The sequence below is a fragment of the Staurois parvus genome, unplaced genomic scaffold (assembly GCF_062004578.1).
Source record: "Staurois parvus isolate SC_StPar_1 unplaced genomic scaffold, SC_StPar_1.0 ptg000293l, whole genome shotgun sequence".
NCBI lineage: Eukaryota > Metazoa > Chordata > Amphibia > Anura > Ranidae > Staurois > Staurois parvus.
Window position 1 is genome coordinate 2,758,776 of NW_028318089.1, and position 21,104 is coordinate 2,779,879.

At 42.5% G+C, this 21,104-nt stretch overlaps 1 protein-coding gene across 2 annotated transcripts in view; it reads right to left on the reverse strand.

The window, feature by feature from the left end:
• Nucleotides 1-223: 223 nt before the first annotated feature.
• The window catches only part of JMJD6 (jumonji domain containing 6, arginine demethylase and lysine hydroxylase), a 41,121-nt gene continuing 20,240 nt past the window's right edge, over nt 224-21,104 (reverse strand). Inside the window, exons 3-6 of one of the 2 annotated variants that reach the window (XM_089682664.1) lie at nt 18,415-18,701; nt 18,020-18,155; nt 7,081-7,219; nt 224-3,319 (exon numbers count right to left, since the gene is read on the reverse strand). In XM_089682664.1, the coding sequence (XP_089538790.1) occupies nt 3,188-3,319; nt 7,081-7,219; nt 18,020-18,155; nt 18,415-18,701 (694 nt within the window). In that variant the 3' untranslated portion in view covers nt 224-3,187. The remainder of the gene's footprint in view (nt 3,320-7,080; nt 7,220-18,019; nt 18,156-18,414; nt 18,702-21,104) is intronic. The other variant, XM_089682665.1, reaches the window with a different exon arrangement.

Genomic DNA, 21,104 nt, shown 5'->3' on the forward strand with positions numbered 1-21,104 from the left:
GTAAACAGATACCCAATATGTCACACTTCAAAACTACATATGCTTGTGGAACAGCAGCAAACTATGGTACATAAAAATTTCCATAGGTGACACGTTAAAAGCCCTTACAGGTCACCAGTTTATACAGAAAACATTTGGCTATACATACACACTTAAATGAAGTGGATGAAATGGTGATTTTCAGCTGTAAGTTAAAAAAACATTTCAGGAAAACAGACATCCCTACAATGAGTCCATTCATTTTATTCTTGTTAGAAAACATTAAAAAAACCATACAAATTAAAAGGAGTAAAGAATATTTAAATTAACAGTGATCACAGACTGTAGTATAAGATACATTGGTGTAACGAGAATTTAAGGAGACTTCCACAGCTTGTATTTCTTTCACCTGGAATTATTTGGCAGCCCCGAAATATCTTGAGATTATCTGAACGTATTAAAAAGTATTTTTTTTTTGTTTTTTTTGGTAGTCTGCTTATGAAGTAGATTTAAATTCCTTAATTTCTTGGGGAGTCAAGTTCATTAAAAAGCTGCACCTGTCAGCTGAAATGTCTGGACTGAGAAAGGTTATCCTGCTATATAGAGGATGGATATGTATAACTGGTTAAATAAGGCCTGTTAGAATGTTTGTCATTAAATGTACAGCCTCTTCCATGTACCCCTTGGACTTTTCTGCAACCTATTCTGTTATCCCAACTTTCAATATATTATAGTAAAATGTAGGAACAAGAAAGGGCAATAAAGAGGTGTGTAAGGCATCAACATCCTCTTACTAAAAACATCACTTCCCCACAGCTACTAGTAAGAGTTTGAATTTTGAGGCAGCCCTGAACCTAACTGGTTGCCAAGAAGAAATAAATTACAGTCATTAGTAGGAATATTTTGATAAAAACAAATGTTTATTGATTAATCAGGTAACTTATTGGCTCCAATTTAACTTGTGATGAACAATTCCCTTCCCTTGCTCATACTAGAATGCATGTAGCAATTCTTGCTCCGTTATTGTAATTTTCAATCACCATCCAAGCTGGAGAAGAATGGTACGCGTGGAATTGTTGGACTGTACATAGCTTTGCCTTTTTATGTAATGAGGTGTCATCAGTTGCAAAAACCCAACCCCCCCCACTAGTGTCAGATATAAGAACTTGCATTCATACAGGTGCCACAGTGCACCATTCAGATGGATAAAAATCGTTCCTTCTATTTTCTGGACGAGGATGACACTGAGAACATCATCAGGGCTTGTTTAATAAGGCAATACAAAAAGCAGCAATGATGTCCAAAGCGCACTAATCCACAGTAACCAAAATTATTTATGATGGAAGGCAACTGATAAAGCACACGGCATTCTGTAGATGAATTTCCAAATGATGTAACAGAAAATAGAAGAAATGTTTAACTGTTATACTATTGTAATTATGAAAGGCAAACCTGGTATGAGAGAAAGGTAGGCTGACACTGCTAACTGTCTTAAAATGCTGGATGCCCGGCTGTCTCAGTCTCCTACTTCACAAGTCATCAACCCAAAATGATCCATATAATCATGGGTTCCAGCTCACTGTGACTTAACTTGCTGCACACTTGTTCGGGGGTCAGTGACTCACAAATGATTGAAGTGAAATAAATAGAATGACTGCTAGACAGCTATTGTTTTCATGAGGTGTTGCGGCCCATTAGCCCTGTCCTATGACAGGTTTCCACCAATGTACTGCATTTTGTAAGCTTCCTTCTGCAGGTTTCTGCTTTTATAACAAAAGGTATTTTATTCTAGCATGAATTTAAAACAAAAATCTGTGAAACTAAAAAAGGTATGCAACACCCTTTAGGCCTGGTTCATACCTATTTGTGTTCCAATCAGAAAAAAAGTCCCTGCCCCCTTTCCAAAAACACCTATATTTGAACATGTCCCATAGGGAACCATGTTAAATGGACTGTAGTGCAATTCTGCAAAATGCCAAAAGCACTAAAAAAAGCATAGGTGTGAACCAGGCCTTAGATGTCATTAATACACCATGAGGGGATTTCCTAAAAGTTGTGCACGCAGAATCTGGTGCAGCTGTGCATAGTATCCAGTATACTTCAGCTTGTTCATTTAAGCTGTGACAATACAACCTGGAAGCTGACTGGCTACTATGTAGAGCCGCACCAGAGTGTGTGCTCCAGCTTTAGAAAATCCCCCCCTTAGGCCTTTAAAAGTGACTCATGCCAATTAGCACTACATGTGCATGGAGGCTGTTGAAAGATCTTAATTGCTCCCATTTTTATATAACCGCTATCAAATCGCGAGGTAGTAGCTGTTAAAACTTGAGACTGGATGTCAAAGAGACTGAAAAGTTTGACTTCATACCTCTTTTCCCAATTGATTAGAACTACTTTTCCCCCCCACTGGCTGAAGTCAACTAGTAAAATGAATAAATAAATAAATACACTCAATCAGGAAAGGAAGGAAGGCTGAATGAATGGAAAGCGAAAGCATGTAAAGTGGACTTTTACAGTTTTCACAGCCATTGTCTGGGGATTACTAGAGACCTGTCACTTGAAAGCAGGAGTAATAGCGAGCCCCACCAGCCTCTATACACATGAACTGTTAGACAGAATAGTAAGAGGAACAGCATGATCTACAACCAATGAACAGAGCTGAACATAAAACATTCTACCCTCCATTTTGGGTTGTATTCCCTCAAAGGCAGCTAAATTAAAAGTTTTATTGTTTGCACCAAAAAAAGTAAAAAACTCTCCTTCCAAGAAAAACCATCTGTCTTTGGGACAGGAGAAGACACCAGCAGAATTGGTGGTGGTCGTCACTTCAGCTTTAACCATTCTATCAGTCATATAAAGGATCTTCATTTCCACTTTAAGAAGGCCACACATACCATCATGCACTGTTTTCATTAGGCAGATGTGGTTTAGACTGTAGTTTAAGAAATTCTGCATCATAAACACTGTAAAATGGAACACATTATCTATTTCTTCAGGATTTCAACCTCTCAAAGTGACCATGTGAAAAATTGGGCTAAAACCAGAATGTGAACTTGAAGTCTCCATCATTTATATAAAATGGTGGCACCGTACGTTCTCTGAAAGATTCCAGCAGCAGCAGCAAAAAGGTAAGTTGGACTTGATAGCACTCCCCCGTAAGTTTAGGAACTGTCTCTTCCCCACCATTTAGGAGACCATGATGTCAATATCACCTGGATGAGCTGCGTTCTTTGCTAACACAGTCATCCTGTGTGGTGCTGTCTCCATTGCCCATCCCACTGCATGTTCTTCTCTTCTTTTTCCTGTGGGCCATCGTTTCTGCTCCAGAGCTTGAATCATCCTGTGTGAAGAAGAGTGAAAACCATTTGTGGATTATAACAATCTACCATTTATTTCCCATATTTATATATCAGAAATGTTACAATGGTAGAACCATTCACGTCTGTCCCTGTCCCCCAGAAGGAGCTTACTTTCGAATGTTCCTATCACACAGGCCACTTTGAGGGGGGCAGCATGGGCACAAGACCTACCTGTCAGTTTTCCTTTTAGTTTCAGACCTCACTAGGCTACATATATTTTCTGACTGTTGCTGTGTATAAAGAGATTTCTTGTAAGGATTGTTCTATTAGGTCGGGTCTGGATAACTGCCATGTAAGGTAATAATCTTAGTTTCATACATGTAGGATACTACGGTCATTGTCGAGCTTCCAGCGTTTCAGCTCTCAGTGAAGGGATCCTGTTGTTTACCCCTCCCTTTAATCACGAACTGCCTGTCTATAGCAGTGTTTTTCAACCTTTTTGCTTTCAAGACACCCTTTAAAACTCAATCTCAAGGCACCCCATTCTAAAACGTAATCAACTAAACTAATAGTTTTACATAACAGCACCATCCAAACACATAGGACATCCAATGTTCGAGGAATTATTCTTCCAAAGAACACCTGTACTGAGTTTCTCATACCCCTCAGTTCCTCTTCCTCACTCGGCTAATGTGAGCCCAGTCCTGATGAAGAGGAGCAAACAAGGATGCTGTCCAGGCACTTGACATCTTCCTCATCAATCAGGGACATGAATGGCTGTTAGGATGCAGATGGTTGAAGGTTGTAATGGTGTACACTGAAAACCTTATAACTAAAAGGCAGGCTTCATCCATCATCTAGCTTGTATAAAATTTTTGGGCATATTGTCAAGGCACCCCTGAAAAAAAACCTGAAGGCACCCTGCTTTTAAAAAGGCTGGTCTACAGAATACAAGACATTCTGTGATTGGAGAATGGAAATGTAGAGGCGGGTAAATTACAGGATCTCTCTTTGTCCATTCCAAGTATGTATTGTTTGCAAGGAGAGGAAAGGAAGGTAAATCGACAGGATCTTTTCACTGTAGGATAGCTGTGCTGATAGTAGTAACTGGCATGAATGAAACTAGATAACTGTACACAGCAGCTATCTAGACATAGGAGCACCATCATTAAAAGGTAATTTACTTGTACACACAAACTCATTTGTTTCACTTTAAAGCCCACCCCCTGACTCAGTGATACTCACCTTCCCTATGCTCCCCCATAACTCCTTTCTTCTCTGCAGTCCTAATCCTAATTTGGATATTTAACTGTAATTTAACAATGTTCGGGCCTGGTGACTAGCCACTAGGCCTAACCACTGCATCATGGGGGAAGGGCTTTAATGCAACAGTGGGGGGGGGGGGGGGCAGGAGGGTGGCTTTAAAGCGACTCTGAATGGGCAAAACAATACATTTTTGCCAATTAATAGCCACATTTTACCTAAACACATGTTGGAGAATTGCCGCATTTAAAAGCACACATATTTATAACATAAAATGTAGAAGTATAAAATGTTGATTCATCAGTGATACCCCATATAATCCTACAGAAACTCCCCCAATGACTGTAGCAGAACTATAGGTGAGGTTTTCAAGTTAAAATCCAAATATGTAAACATGGGCTTTTATATACTGTGCTGCAAAACACAGCAACTCGCTCAGGATGGAGGATGGCTTTTAAATGAAATCAGGTGAATCAGCCTGGATACAATCTACTTATATAAAATATATCCCGTGGCACACAAGATGCTGCGATATAAGAAATACATATTATGGCTACCTCATGTGTGCAGAAATTGTTAATCACATTATTCGCACTTAGTGCCTTTTATAGCCGCAGGATTTGGCTTTACTAGAGATCTGTCACAATATATTAAACCATCGCCCGAAACCGACTCCCGAAGGACGTCAGTAGTAGTAATGCCTATTATCATGTCCTAACAAGTGAAACTGCTTAAGAAAAGCATGACAGAGCAATATGTCATGTGTTCTTGGTCTAACGAGCACACACAATTACTTCCGATGTCAAGGCTAAGCTGTTTTTGTAGCCCCTGTCCTCATGAGTGTAATAATATCTGGTTGTAGTCTGATCACCATGGGTAGCGAGTACCGTGCATCAAAATGCTGGAAGTGCCTGTCATTGTGATACATCCTTCCTATATCCAAACACTCTCTCTGCTCACTGACAAAAAAAAAATCCTAAAAATACAAGTGGCTAGAAGTTAAAAAAAATAAAAATAAAATATACAAACAAAAAAAACACCACCTACCCCTTTTCATTTATATAGCTATAGGAACAGCCACAGGTTCTTAAAAAATGCTAACCTAAGGACCCCCATTTATAAACAGACTCTGGATCTTGCTATCCGCTCTAAGCTATATACCAGAGTGTATAAAATGCAGGTTTAAAGTGTGCAGCCTGCTTCTACTTGCATCTGTTACTTATGGAATGCAGAAAGACATGGTTGTAAATATACCCAAGGCAGTCAAACAATGCAATAAATGTCATATTTAAAATTGGCACTCCACTGAGATGTGTACAACATATTCTTTTAGCTACAGCCAGACACCCATGTATATATAACAACTGTTTAACCGCCTCCCGCCCGCCATAAAGTACAATGATGGGCAAAAGGCGGTTCTCTTGTTCTGGGAGGACGTCATATATCCTCCCATTCTAACCGCGCATGTGCGGCTCCGGGAGCATGGCGGTGCACTGTGTCCCTCGGACACAGCGGATCACCGATCAACAGAAAGAGCCTATGTCGGCTCGGTCATGTGATCAGCTATGTCCAATCACAGCTGATCGCATTTAAATAGGGAAATGCCGGTTATCAGCATTTCTCTCCTCACGAGAGGAGAGCCGGTAATCAGCATCCCTCAGAGGGGACATGTACACTGATCATCAGGGCACTGATGATCAGTGTGCCCTGATGATCTGTGTAGCCCCAGCAGTGCCACCTGTCAGTGACCATCAGTGCCAGCTGTCAGTGCTCATCCATGCCACCTGCCAGTGCCCATCAGTGCCACATATCAGTGCCTACCAGTGCACATCAATGCCACATATAAGTGCCCATCTGAGCTGCCTTTCAGTGCAACCCATCAGTGCCACCTATCAGTGCCCATCAGTGCCATGAGTGCTGCCCACAGTGCCCATCAGTGATGCCTGTCAATGCCCATCAGTGCCACCTACCAGTGCCTCCTCATCAGTGCCACCTATCAGTGTCCATCACTGCAACCTCATTAGCGCACATCAGTGAAGGAGAAAAATCACTTATTTACACAATTTTATAACAAAAACAAAGAACAAGTTTTTTTTTTTTAATTTTCAGTGGTTTTTGGTTTAAGAAAAAATAAAAAACCCAGAGGTGATTAAATACCACCAAAATAAAGCTCTGTCACAAAAAAATGATAAAAATTTCATATGGGTACAGTGTTGCGTGACCACGCAATTGTCAAAGTGCAACCGCGCTGAAAGCTGGAAATTGGCCTGGGCAGCAAGGGGGTATAAGTGCCCTGTAGGCTAGTGGTTAAAATACATGTTTTGTGGGTTTTTTTTTTTTTTGGGATCACTACCTCTGATGGAAGTTTGCTCGAAGCATCAACTACCCTTTCAGTAAGTCTACACCGTGCAATGGGAGCTTCGTACACAAGGAATCAAGCATTGTGCAGCTGAACACAGTATGATCCTGAATCTGTCTATACTGAGGTATACAAACTCCCTGGGAGCAGATTTCTTATTGATTTTTCCACAAGTCTCACCTCAGAGCCAGATTCTGAAGAACTTGAGGAAGAAGAACTGGAGGAATCACTTGAAGAGTCAGATGCAATCCCTGTTGATTCCTGCAAATCCACAGTATCGGCCAAAGCTGCCAGCTCAGGACGTTCCTGCTTCAAGATCCTGTGAGAGTTCAGAGGAAGAAGTGAGTTAGTAAAAACAAAAAGGACAGATAAATGAACAGGGAAAAAATAGCACCGTTTATTCACATTTGGAAAAAATACTGAAAACGTGCCCAGGAATCGTCATAGTCAAGCAGTGCAGGGAAAGAAACGCGCATCACGTATAAAGGAGGCACTGTATATATAGGTCTACTCCAGCCATAAGGCTAAAAGATCTGGCCCGCTCATAACTGTCCCAACAGGGTAAAATACAACAACGATCAGCTGCAGAAAACTGTCCTTACTCACAGCTGCTCTGGTGAAGGTTCCCTCTAGTGGTAAAAAGTAAGACTGTACCAGGAACAAATGCAGCCTGGAAGCTTTTATTAGGATTCAGATATAAAAGGCATTAGTTGGCATCTGTGCTGCCCAACAGAAGACTGCTGAAGAAACTCAAAGTAGCCCAATAAAAACGAGAATCAGTTTGAAGAAACTACAAAAGCAAACTAAGCCTCAAACTTGACTCAAAAGCACCGCTAAAGCACCTAAGGTCAAGTGACTAGCTTCTAAGTCTGCTAGAATATTGTACATTCAATAATACATTTAATGTAACATCATGTATAAATAACCATCCCAGTCAGGAGTCCAGGGATACAGTATATAATTGTGTATGTACCCAGATTTATTAGGGGGCAGCCTTTAACCACTTGCTTACCGGGCACTTATACCCCCTTCCTGCCCAGGTCAATCTTCATCTTTCAGCGCTGTCGCACTTTGAATGACAATTGTGTGGTCATGCAACACTGTACCCATATGAAATTTTTATAAATTTTTTCACACAAATAGAGCTTTCTTTTGGTGGTATTTACTCGCAGCTGGGCGTTTAATTTTTTGTGCTATAAAAAAAAAAATAGCAAAATATTGGGAAAAAAAAGTTTTTCTTTGTTTCTATTATAAAATTTTGCAAACAGGTAATTTTTCTCCTTCACTGATGTGCATTGATGAGATTGTACTGATAGGTGGCACGGATAGGCGGCACTGACGGGCAGCACTGTTGAGCTGGCACTGACTGGTAGCACTGCTGGGCTGCACTGATGGGCACAGGTGGGTGGCACTGCTGGGCACCGATCGTCAGGGCACTGATCATCAGTGCCCTGATGATCGGTGTCGATCCCTCCTCTGACAACTGCCAGTTCTCAGTAGTGCTTTCCTTACACTGTGACAGCGTGAGGAAAGTGCAGCCGATAACTGGCAATTGCATTTCCCAGTGATCAGTGCGTCATTGGATACGGTTGATCACGTGGTAAAAGGCCGCTGTGATTGGCTGTTTACTATATCACGTGATCAGCTGTGTCCGTAGGACACAGAAAACATGTAGATTGCTGGGTGCGCGCCCCCGGGGGCGTGCAGGAGAGCTCTTTCTGGGAAGACGTAATAGGACGCCTCCCAGAACTGGCCGGCCACAGCGCAGCCATCATTCGGCTATCTGTGGTCAGCAAGAGGTTAATTTCCTACATAATGACTATAAATGGAGACCTGGTTTTATATTGAAAAACAGTATTATGGGATGAGGATTTGAGCAATTATTGCACAAAGTATTTGTACAATATAACATTTCAAAACTACATTTAACGGTTTGTGGAAATAATCATCCACACGCCTCTGTTGCATTTGAATGTTTGCTCCTGCACATTGCTTCTTGTTTTCAGCAAGTCCAAATAAAAACACAAACTCAGCTCTCATGATGCAATGGCTGATTCCAGTGGTTTTCTAAATTAAATCTTCTGCTCTATCATTATTATGCAGTGAGAATTATCTGTACAGAGCCGGTGGGGGGACAGATGCAGCATCGAATCAATGCTGCATCCACCTAGGTGAGTAGAACTTTTTTTTCAAAACCTCATACTCTTAACCCCCCTGGCGGTATTTCCGAGTGTAGCTCGGGGTAAAGTTTCAGCACCAAAAGCGGTAACCCTGAGCTACACTCGGGCTTACCATGCGGCGTTGCTCAGGGAGTCCCTGCAGCACTTACCTTGTCCATCGCTTCCGCGATGCGTCCCCTGCCATCTCCTCCGGCAGATGCTGGCATCCAAGTTCCGTGTTCCGGTCCCTGCGAGCGTCAGGACGTACAGGGGCCGGAACGGCGGCAAATTTAAAATTTTTGTCATTTTCTAATAAATTAATTTGACACATAGTAAAATATTACTGTATCAAACCATTTCACCTACATTTTGTCCCGAGTGCTTTGTCCTGTGCCCTGCCTGCATTTTGACTATTCTTTCTGCCTGGAAACTGAGAAACGTCCAAAAATCGTCCCTTTAGGTCAAAAGCGGTTTTAGACCAGCTAGAGAACAGCGATAGTAAATCAGACCAACTTGCAGAATTGAGTGATGATTTGTGGGGAAATTCGTCATCAGACACTGAAAACGATTTTGCGACTTTGCTCAGCGATCTGCGAACTTGACGCTATATTTCAAATCTCAGTGTTTTTGGTTTGATTATATTATTGAATTAAATTTACTATTATTATATTATTATTTTTATGATCATTTATTAAATTATAATTTATGATTTTGTGTTTCAAGTTTTATCCTACCCGGAATGTTTACTAGACTCTTGTTCGGACAGATTTCAGTGAGTTATTCCTAACGATTACAGCCTACAATAAAAAAAAATACATATTTCCATGCAAAAAAATGTGCCGCTTTCAGCACAGAAATACTTATATAACCATACCGCTAGGGAGGTTAATACACAATATACATAGTGACCCTAGAGAGAAGTTGTCCACCCCCCCTCCCTCCCTGTACTCTTTAGGGACACGCGACAGGTCCCAGAAGACTACAGGATCATTCACAAAGTGCAGCGCTTCTCACACATGCGCAGTGGGCACCCGGCTGTGAAGCCACAAGCTATCACAGCCAGGGGCCCACACTGAAGATGCCGATGCCAGGGAGAGAGGACGGCCGGTGAAACCAGCCATGGTGAAGACACCGCTGGATCGAGGGACAGGTAAGTGTCTGTATTTTAAAAGTCAGCAGCTACAGTTTTTGTAACTGCTGACTTTTAAGGTTTTTTTTAGGTGGAACTCAGCTTTAAGGAGAAGGCATATTCAATGAAAATGACATATAAATCATCTGAAGGAATGCATCATGAATGAATGTGCTCAAATTGACGGAAATGTGGAGTTAAAGCATTGGGTGCATGTGAATCTTGCAAAGCGCATGGATCTTTGCATCACAAATGGTGGAAATCACATTGAAGAGGTTAGTGATTAATATTCCAATTAAATGAATTGTTGAAAAATGTATGGAAAATATGCATTTTCCTTTAGGGACGCCCTGTATAGTAAAAGGATAGCAGTACTGAATGTTTTAGCTCCTCTCCCATTGCAAAGTTTATCAGTATTCATGTTACCTGGAAATATTTAGGGATTTGAAGAACCTCACATTTTGGAGTAACATACTATTTTAGATTTCAGCAAGTAGAATCAACCACAGACTTGTTATTCATTTAGGCTCCCATGCAGACTAGGACGTTTCAAATTGCAGGCGGAATCGTTGAGATTTGAAAACACACTGTGAAAGTGTGAAAATGCGCAAACTTGTGTTCGGGTGCCATTAATTTTAAATAGCACCTGACATCACAGGGCATTTTTGCAGCGATTGCGGCATGTTTTTCCGCATCGCGGTTGCGCAAACAAAACCACGTGATGCGTGTGACGAACGCGGCGTCAGACCCCTGGCCTTCTCACCAAACTCGTGACTGAAGGACTGGCCAATCTAAAACCGTGATGTCACGTGCGTAACAATGCCACGCCCAGCTGCACCCTGCACAACGATTTTCCAGCTAATTGGACCACAATCGATGTACCGGCAGCCTGGGAGCGATTGTTACTGGGTCAGGTTAATTACGCAATTAACCCTTCACACTGCCACCACCTCCTTTTTGTACAGAGAAGGAGGAAACTCGGCGACATCAGCAATAACACTAGAATGGTTGAGATAATCGTCTGTATAACACGGTCACCGCAGGCCGGTTGTACAGAGGGTTAAACAAACACAGTAGCGCTCTTTTAGAGGCAGGAATTTGTAAATTACAATAAAGGAGCTATAGAAACAGTTCAACACTTTCAGAAGGAAAGATTTATTACTAAGGTCAAAAAGGTGCAATAAATATATTTACAGAAAAAAGATGTAACATATATACACACACAAACATATATACACAGCACAGCTAAGAGATAACAGAGAGAAGTTAGAGGGTTAAAGTACTTGCCAAAGTCCTGGGTTAGCAGATCAAGTTTCAGAACAAAAGGGTATAGGTCTCCCCAGGTGGTTCTGATGTTAAAAGGGAGAATTCTTCAACTTCCCTTTCTTAGGCCTGACAACCCATTTTGTAGTTCCCTAACAGGGGGTGTCTCTGAAGTCAAGGACCAATGCCCCGTTTAGGGAGGGATCGTCTGAGCGTAGGCCTAACTAGAGCCAAAATCTCTAATAGTTCATATTTTGGCTCATAACTTTCCCTATGCACAAGTGACATTCAACCCGCGGGTATATTATTATGCAGACACATCTGAGGAATGATTAGATATGAAATATGAAATTATACACTGAATGGTTCAAGAGATCTACTTTTCTGCTTTCCTATGTATTCCAGCCAAGGAGAGTGACCTATCAAACTGTTTGTCTCCTCGTGGCCAATCTGAAGATATGCCTGGTTTTTATGTACAGTTGCAAGAAAAAGTATGTGAACCTCTTGGGATTACATGGAGTTTTGCATGAATTGGGCATAAAATGTGCTCTGAATGTCATCTAAGTCACAACAATAGAAGAACACAGTCTGCTGAACATAATACTACACAAACATTAGATGTTGCCATGGTTTAATTGCACATAACATGTAAACATTCACAGTGCAGGGAGGAAAAAGTATGTGAACCTTTGGACTTAATAACTGGTTGACCCTCCTTTGGCAGCAATAACCTCAACCAAACGTTTCCTGTAGTTGCAGATCAGACCTGCACAACGATCTGGAGTAATTTTGGATCACTCCTCTTCACAAAACTGTTTCAGTGTAGCAATATTCTTGGGATGTCTGGTGTGAATCGCTCTCTTAAGGTCATGCCACAGCATTTCAATCGGGTTGAGGTCAGGACTCTGACTGGGCCACTCCAGAAGGTGTATTCTGTGCTGTTGCAGCCATTGTTTTGTTGAATTACTTGTATGCTTTGGGTCATTGTCCTGCTGCATCACCCATCCTCTGCGGAGCTTCAGTTGGCGGACAGCTGGTCGTACGTTTTCCTGCAAAATGTCTTGATAAACTCTGGAATTCATTTTCCCATCAATGACAACAATCCGTCCAGGCCCTGAGGCAGCAAAGCAGCCCCAAACCATGATGCTCCCTCCGCCATGTTTTACAGTGGGGATGAGGTTTTGATGTTGGTGTGCTGTGCCTTTTTTTCTCCACACATAGTGTTGTGTGTTCTTCCCAAACAACTCAATCTTGGTTTCATCTGTCCACAGTATATTTTGCCAGTAGTGCTGTGGAACATCCAGGTGCTCTTTTGCAAACTTCAAACATGCTGCAATATTCTTTTTGGACAGCAATGGCTTCCTCCGTGGTGTCCTCCCATGTACTCCATTCTTGTTTAATGTTTTCCTTATTGTAGATGTGTCAACAAAAATGTTAGCATGTGCCAGAGATTTCTGTAGGTCTTTAGCTGACACTCTGGGATTCTTCTTTACCTCATGCAGCATTCTGCGCTGTGCTCTTGCAGTCATTTTTACAGGACGACCATGCCTAGGGAGAGTAGCAACAGTGCTAAACTTTCTCCATTTGTAGACAGTCTGTCTTACCGTGGACACCTGAACATCAAGGCTTTTGGAGATACTTTTGTAACCCTTTCCAGCTTCATGCAAGTCAACAATTCTTGATCGTAAATCTTCTGAGAGCTCTTTTCTGCGAGGCATGGTTCACATCAGACAGTGCTTCTTGAAACCAGTAAACCCAAAACAGGTGTGTGTTTTTTAAAGGCAGGACAGCTGTCAGCAACACATCCAATATCATCACACTGATTGGAGTCAAGGTTGGCTCACTCCTGGCTCCAATTAGCTCTGGGAGAAGTCATTAAGCTAGGGCCTCACATACTTTTTCCTCCCTGCACTGTGAATGTTTACATGTTATGTGCAATTAAACCATGGCAACATCTAATGTTTGTGTAGTATTATGTTCAGCAGACTGTGTTCTTCTATTGTTGTGACTTAGATGACATTCAGAGAACATTTTATGCCCAATTCATGCAAAACTCCACATAATCCCAAGGGGTTCACATACTTTTTCTTGCAACTGTAAGTCTCTCATATTCCAAGATATGAGACACAGGGGAAAAATGGATTTTAAAAGTGTTATCTGGTTCGTGCTTCTCTGGAATGTCTTTGAACTCCTGGGACGGCTTGCGTTATCTTTTACGATGTGCTATATTGCACAGCTTTCTTAAGACAGCCAGGCGCTCAGCTCAGAGAGGTGTATAGCTCTGGGCTTCCTGCTGGGCTCTGGCCAGCCTCTGACACTTCTTACCACACAGGCCATATGTCAATGTGTATGAACAGAGAGGAAGGGGGAGAATGAGAGGTCAATATGTTTGTCAGGATGATTGACCCCTTGCCAAGATGGAGGTTGAAGCCAAAATGGTTGAATCGCATCCATCTCTGGGTGCACGCCTGCCACAATGTGCAACGCCCAAAAAAAGGCTTCCAGATCCTTTCTGGGCACCCCACGATTTTATTTGCTGCTTGCCTGGGACAATTATTCTAGAATTCCGGGCTCCATACAGATACCTTCACTCTGGGATGACATCAAAGACAGGCGGCAGACTGCCTAGCCTCAATCGGAGAGCTCCAAACTGCATGCCCTGAAGGCCATGCAGCAGAAAACGACGTAGCACAGCCGGTTTATATACTTGCTTTGGTTGGATTTTAACTCTTTCCTTTCAGCCAAGGCGGGCATGTGTTTTTTGCACTCTGGAGCACCTACACTCTTGCTGGGTGTTTCAGCTAGGTAGGTGTGCTGTCTGTGGGAGCCAATATAGGAGAGATTTCTGCTTGTATCGGGCGATGTCACATCTGATCCCCTCATCCGCTATTCATTTTAGGACGAGGGCTGTCCACGCTAGTCTCTGGTGTCCTGTGCCGGCATATGAAGTACAATAGTGCCCAGCCATACCGAGCAACAAAATGTGCTAACACAGGTGCCCCATTCTGAGGACCAGAGCAGTCCTCCCCCAGTGGTTGTGTAGTGAACACGAATGGTGTGCTGGTATTAACTTCTCTCCAATACTGTATACTATGGTAGTCTGATCTGTGATCACCAACATAGGTACCTTCTGTACAGCCTTTAGGATTAGAATGCACATGTCCATTTATGACCCTTCTCCCTTAATTCTGTGTTTGGCACAGCTGGCTTTCACTTTTGTAATGCAGAATCAATGCTCTCATTTAGTGTCTTTACTTTACATTTAGCCCTGCTGCAGGCAAGCAGCAGGGTTTACTTTTTTTTTTGCCCCTAAAAAGGATAACTTCACCTTTTCTAACATGTTATACCCTTATTCAGGGTGTAACATGCAACATGCTACAGGGGAATCAGGCCCCCCGCTCTTCCATGATCTCCCATTTTCACAGCTAGCGGGGGATTGTCTCCCCTTGCTGGCTGTCAGAATCTGAAAAAAGCACAGCTGTGCAGACTCTGCCCGCCCAGCCGCATCATTCACTCACAGAGTTCTGTGAATGCGAAAACTACAAGCTGAGCAGTCTAGGTAGCTCATTGAGCTTCCTATCGGTGTTCAATTGCCTGCCCGTAGGAGGTACAGGCAGACAGCTGCATAGTCTGCAAGACTGACATTACACCCACAATCTGCTGATCGCGGATGCAATACTTTCCATGCTCCTAACCAAAAAAAAAAAAAATTTTTTTTTATTTTTGTAAAGGTAAACTTTAATGGAGCAGACACCTGAATTGGATTTGGCGGCTCAGCATGTGCCTGTACGAAGCACCCAAGGGCTTCCATGTGCGAGGGTAACCTGAAGAAATAAAGTTTCCCCTTTCCTTATGAGCACCCAAAGACATTCCCCTTTCCTTATGAGCACCCAAATTGGTGCTTGTCACACTGCTAGGTCTCTCCCCAACTTGCTAGTTCCTGGGTGCAGTGTTGGAGACAGGTAGGGAGGTGAAGTGGAGATAAACAGCACTATTTTAAAAACATTAAAAATGTAAGTCACCATAAAGCCACTTTCATTTTTAAAAGCCACAGACATTCCTAAAAGCACCTCTGCCTAGTAAACGTCAACCCTTCATACTTTCCACCCTGGCAAAAAAAATTTTTTTTCTTCTATCAGGGCAAGTAGATTGCCATGAGGGACAAGTAGATTGGGACCCCAATTTTGTCCCTTCGGCAAGTTTTAAAAAAAAAAAAGAAGAAATTCCACACTCCTGAACCTTCCCCTTTCTGAAATAATAATGTCATTGTCTGTGGTTATATCATCAGTGCATGCACAGCAGGTTGGCTCATAGAGATGTGAAATGCTCCTATGCCAAGGTGCCGTTATCAACCATCTTCGGCATAGGCAAGAGATATACTGCTTTTCTTTGGTTTACTTTGGTCCGCGCATGTGTGGGATTTGCTACCTATGTTAGTGGAGATAGACACAGAAACCTGTTGTATACAGCTAAAGGAGCATAACTAGTATGGGCGGGCCCTTCGTTGTGGTCCGTTCCTTTTTCCTGCCATTCGGGTGCTTCTGCCTCCTTGTGGAACGCATCCCAATTAATGGGAGGGAGGGTTCCCCCATGTACTATATATAGACATCGGCACATCCATTTAGCTACGCCCCTGACGATGTCAACTGGATGACGAAACGCGTTGGATGGAGCTTCGGCATGTGACATCACCACATTTTGGAGGAACCACGACCATTTTTCTGGTTGGAAACTTTTTGTTCAATGCTGGAAACCATTTATATTTATGTATGTGGAACTCGTAATAAATTGGTTTGTTTTAATATCAAAATACTACACTGAGTGGCTTCTTTTCATATTCTTCATTTGATTACTGGATGGGAGTCTTTTTTTAAGGCCTTTTAAAGATCTTATGAAAGTCAGATTGAATCTTATCCTGAGGAAGATTGTCAGCTTCATCATCTGCACTACTGATCCCTCTGTTGGGCTGCGTTTATTGACCGGTGTGTTTCGGCCAGAACGTCCGGTAAGGGGCTTATTCATTCGGGTGCCTTGGTGACGGTGGATTGTGCCGAATTCCTCTTTGTGCAATATAGTCAAACTTTTTTTGATTATTTGGACTTTTATTATCTATTGTGATATAGATTAGCGCTGCATTTTTGACTGTTTAAAATTTGTATATTGCCTTTTATGCGAGCAGCTTTTTTATTTTTATTTAGGATTTTCTAAAATTTTGTATATGGTGTATTAATCTAAGCGCAGGTTTGATTTTTTTCTATGTTATTGGAGGGTGGAAGAAGGGATAAGGGAACTAAGTGTCAAGACAAGCTGTCACCAGCTTCAGTAACAATGGGGAGAGCGGCTTACAGCACAAAACATAATTGGGCACTAAAATACAGATCTTTGGATTATTAATGAGTAATCAGACAAACTATGAAAATAAAGTTCTGGTGTTTTTTGGCGGCGGACATAAAAATGTACTCCTGCTTTAAATCTAATAAACTATAAATAAAGATAAGGTAAATACTGAGAACTAGAGGGGACTGTTTAGTTATCTTGCACAGCCCCAAAACTCAACAAGAGCAGCTAATGGTGGCCGTGGACAAAGTGATTTGTGATTGATCTAGGTACGATAGAGAGTTAAAAGAAATGTTTTATCATCAATTAGGAGATGGAATGATATAACATGCATGGTATTGTTCTGCATTTTGGGATCGAAAATAGGATCTTTTGGTATTAAATGTAAACAATTTTAACTTGGTATTCGGATCTGTTTCCTGATCATACAGATACTTTATCAATTGATAAAGACAAATGCAACCATAGCCAACAAAATCAGTCAAGATTTCACCAAATAGATTGGAGGGTCACTGGCTTGGAAGCAGTTTAGTTGCAACAAATGATTGAGTAAATTATCATATTGATGAATGTGTGGCCATCATTAATTACCTAAATGTAAGCACTTTTTTTTTTTTTTTTAAATGGGTCTTGGACACAAAGAAGCATCCATAATAGACTTGGGAGTATTCCAGCCTACAGCTTCCCTTTCATTGGAGCAGTCAATCTATAGCTTTCAATAAAAGCATGCATATTATAATGTCAGTGTCAATGCAGATATTTACAGTGTCTATAGGGCGCCATTATCACCAGGACAGAAGGCGATGTCCTCAAAGAACATGCAGATAACCTGCAGAGCTGCCCTGCTAGACTAAATATGTGGATATACTTTCTTGTGGAAACAGGAAAAAAGTGCATTCATGAATAACCTGTGACATGCCCCATCTCCTTGGCCGTATCCAAAATGATCATGAACCCCGAATCATGAAATGCCACTGGTAGCCTCACTGGCCAATATGGATAGAAGGGGTACAAGTAAGGAGTGGACCATAGAGTGACTATCTTAAATCTGCTCACTATAAACAAAGCAAACCAGCTATGTTTGGTCTCATGCACTCTGTAGGTTAAGAACAAGTGCCTCCTTTCCATCTTGCAAACAATTTGTATACTTGCAATGACAAAGGTTTGCTGTAAATATAGTGTAATAGGAAATCTCTCAACTTTTAGTGAATAATGAACAACTTCCTCTTACCTGTACCATTTTCTTGAAAGTTTAGGGCGCCCTCTTACTGTCTTGTGCCAAACAACAGGGAAGTTGGTGCAGCTGGCAAAGTTTTGGGTAATAGCAATAGTGGTGTCCAAGTTCAGAACAACATGCCACCAACCACCTGAAGAAAACAGTAACAAACAATATATAATAAAATAGGTCGTCTGTGTGTTTTTGTGTGTGGTCACATTTACACTCCTACCTGTTTGCAGGAGAGAGCCCTTTAGACCTCAGTGTAGGTGCTGTGGTGCACTCCCAAATTCCCTACGTACAATTTAATGCACCAATGAGAATGTACATTTATAGTTACCCTATTCTGACCCACAGTGTTCACATTTCTACCACACAATTGTGCATTATTTGAGGATAGAAGCATTTACCTGGCACAAACACAGTCTCTCCAGGATTCTGTAAGATCTCTAAAGGTTTGAATTCAGCAGGCCACGTTGGAAGCAATGTGCGTGGGTATATGACATTAAACCAAGTGATGGCTTCATCTTGCTGGTTTCCACCTTCTTCCCGTGTTACTTTGATTAGTTCACGTGGGGTATTGGTGGGAAAGAGGCACCAGCGTTTGTGGCCATGGACCAGGGCATTCCAGGCACTAGTTCCTAGAGGATCAATATGTATTCCTGTTCCAGAGCGCGGGGGACCCATCACAAACCACCTGACACAAAACATAAGAAGATTAGACATTAAAGTCATTTCACAGTGCAGTGATTTTTTTTTGCCACAGGTATGCTATACAATGGGATAGTGAAGAAAAAAACCAAAGCAAAAATCATTTACTTGTAAATTATTACACCGTAAGTACAACTTAACTTCTATCCCCTAAATACTAAAACAAGGAAAACTCGTTTTTTTTTATGCAAAAGAAAATTATAGTTAGAAAAAAACCCAAAAAAAACAAAACAAAATAAGACTTCAAAAACACAGGTACATTAGGACTTAAATAGAGCCATTAGACAAATGAAATGTTCCACAACAATTCCAAGTCTCAGTACAGTGCATCATGTGCAAGCCAATTGGTTTCTATGCAGAGCTGCACCAGATTTTGCACTCTCCAGTTTCAGTAAATCTACCCCTTACCCCGGATGCACATATCCGCGTTCCTGCGGGACGCGTTTTACGCGGACAGGAGAGCCCATTAATTTGAATGGACTCCCGTGCCCCGAGATACGCAGGGAAGAAGTCCCTGCACTTCTGAAAATGCAGCCCGCAAGGGAACCTCGGTTCCCAGTATGGTTGCGGTTTTGAGTGTGGGCGGCGTGCCATTAGAACTAATGGCACCCGCTCGCGGGTCCGCATTCTTCTGTGTGGCTGGTGCGGCTGCACGGATCCGCAGCGGCACCACTCGCACAGATGTGAACCTAGCCTTAATCTGGTACATTGCACTGCAGTGTAGAGACGTGTGGAACTATCCAGTGTGCAGCAAACCCCTTATAACCTGAAGTTTGCAAAATATTTCTTGCTGATAATGGTTAGCCTACACCAGAGGTAGATACTGAAATTAGGAGCTATTAAATAATAACAGCCTTATTTAATCGGTTTTGGCCTGAAATAGATGTCTATTTATTTGACATCTCAAAACACATGGTTCTATAACCCAGGAGGCAGATCAGAATATCACATTTGTTATGTACAATAATGTACCAAGAGTCATCCTCTCTCCTAAGTGGCACTGGGTCTTTTTTAAAAAGTATTTTAAAAAAAACCAATAGCTTATAGAAACTAATCTGCTCCACTTATTCACTGTTTAAATTCCTTCACAAACTGTTGAATCCAGTTGCTTTTCATTGACAGCATACAATTTTCATTATTTCTTTAATTCATATCACTAAGACATAGCAGTATGAAACATGAGCTGAGCCCAAAAGTTTTGGGTACATAGAAATGGTCATATTGGATTTTGCTGCTAGGATGTTTTGGACCTTTATAAGTGACAGTACAACTTTCATTCTGATCATTTTTAGCCTAAGGGCCAGTTCACACCGCAAAAGCAAACACACTCCAGATGTGTTATGGAAGCATTTTTGTTTACAGTTCACACCACACTCCCTTCTGTTCTAGGTTTGATGCAGTTTGCCATGTTCCAGTATAGTTCTGTGCAGAAAAAAATGCAGCACGTTCTACTTTTTTCCTGCACAGGAAACTGACTGGAACTAAGTGCACTGGTGTGAACTAGGGCCACTGGAATACATGCAATTAAACCTGAATACTGCGGTTTTAGTTTAGAAAAACAACTCATACATTACAATCTTTTGTCTTAAAAGAAAAAAAACACAATAAAACTGAGCTTTTTAACATTTCCACTGACCACCAGGGCAGAGGGGGCAAAGGTTCCACTGACCACCAGGACAGAGGGGGCAAAGGTTCCACTGACCACCAGCGCAGAGGGGGCAAAGGTTCCACTGACCACCAGGGCAGAGGGGGCAAAGGTTCCACTGACCACCAGGACAGAGGGGGCAAAGGTTCCACTGACCACCAGCGCAGAGGGGGCAAAGGTTCCACTGACCACCAGGGCAGAGGGGGCAAAGGTTCCACTGACCACCAGGGCAGAGGGGGCAAAGGTTCCACTGACCACCAGGGCAGAGGGGGCAAAGGTTCCACTGACCACCAGGGCAGAGGGGGCAAAGGTTCCACTGACCACCAGGGCAGAGGGGGCAAAGGTTCCACTGACCACCAGGGCAGAGGGGGCAAAGGTTCCACTGACCACCAGGGCAGAGGGGGCAAAGGTTCCACTGACCACCAGGGCAGAGGGGGCAAAGGTTCCACTGACCACCAGGGCAGAGGGGGCAAAGGTTCCACTGACCACCAGGGCAGAGGGGGCAAAGGTTCCACTGACCACCAGGGCAGAGGGGGCAAAGGTTCCACTGACCACCAGGGCAGAGGGGGCAAAGGTTCCACTGACCACCAGGGCAGGGGGGCAAAGGTTCCACTGACCACCAGGGCAGAGGGGGCAAAGGTTCCACTGACCACCAGCGCAGAGGAGGCAAAGGTTCCACTGACCACCAGGGCAGAGGGGGCAAAGGTTCCACTGACCACCAGGGCAGAGGGGGCAAAGGTTCCA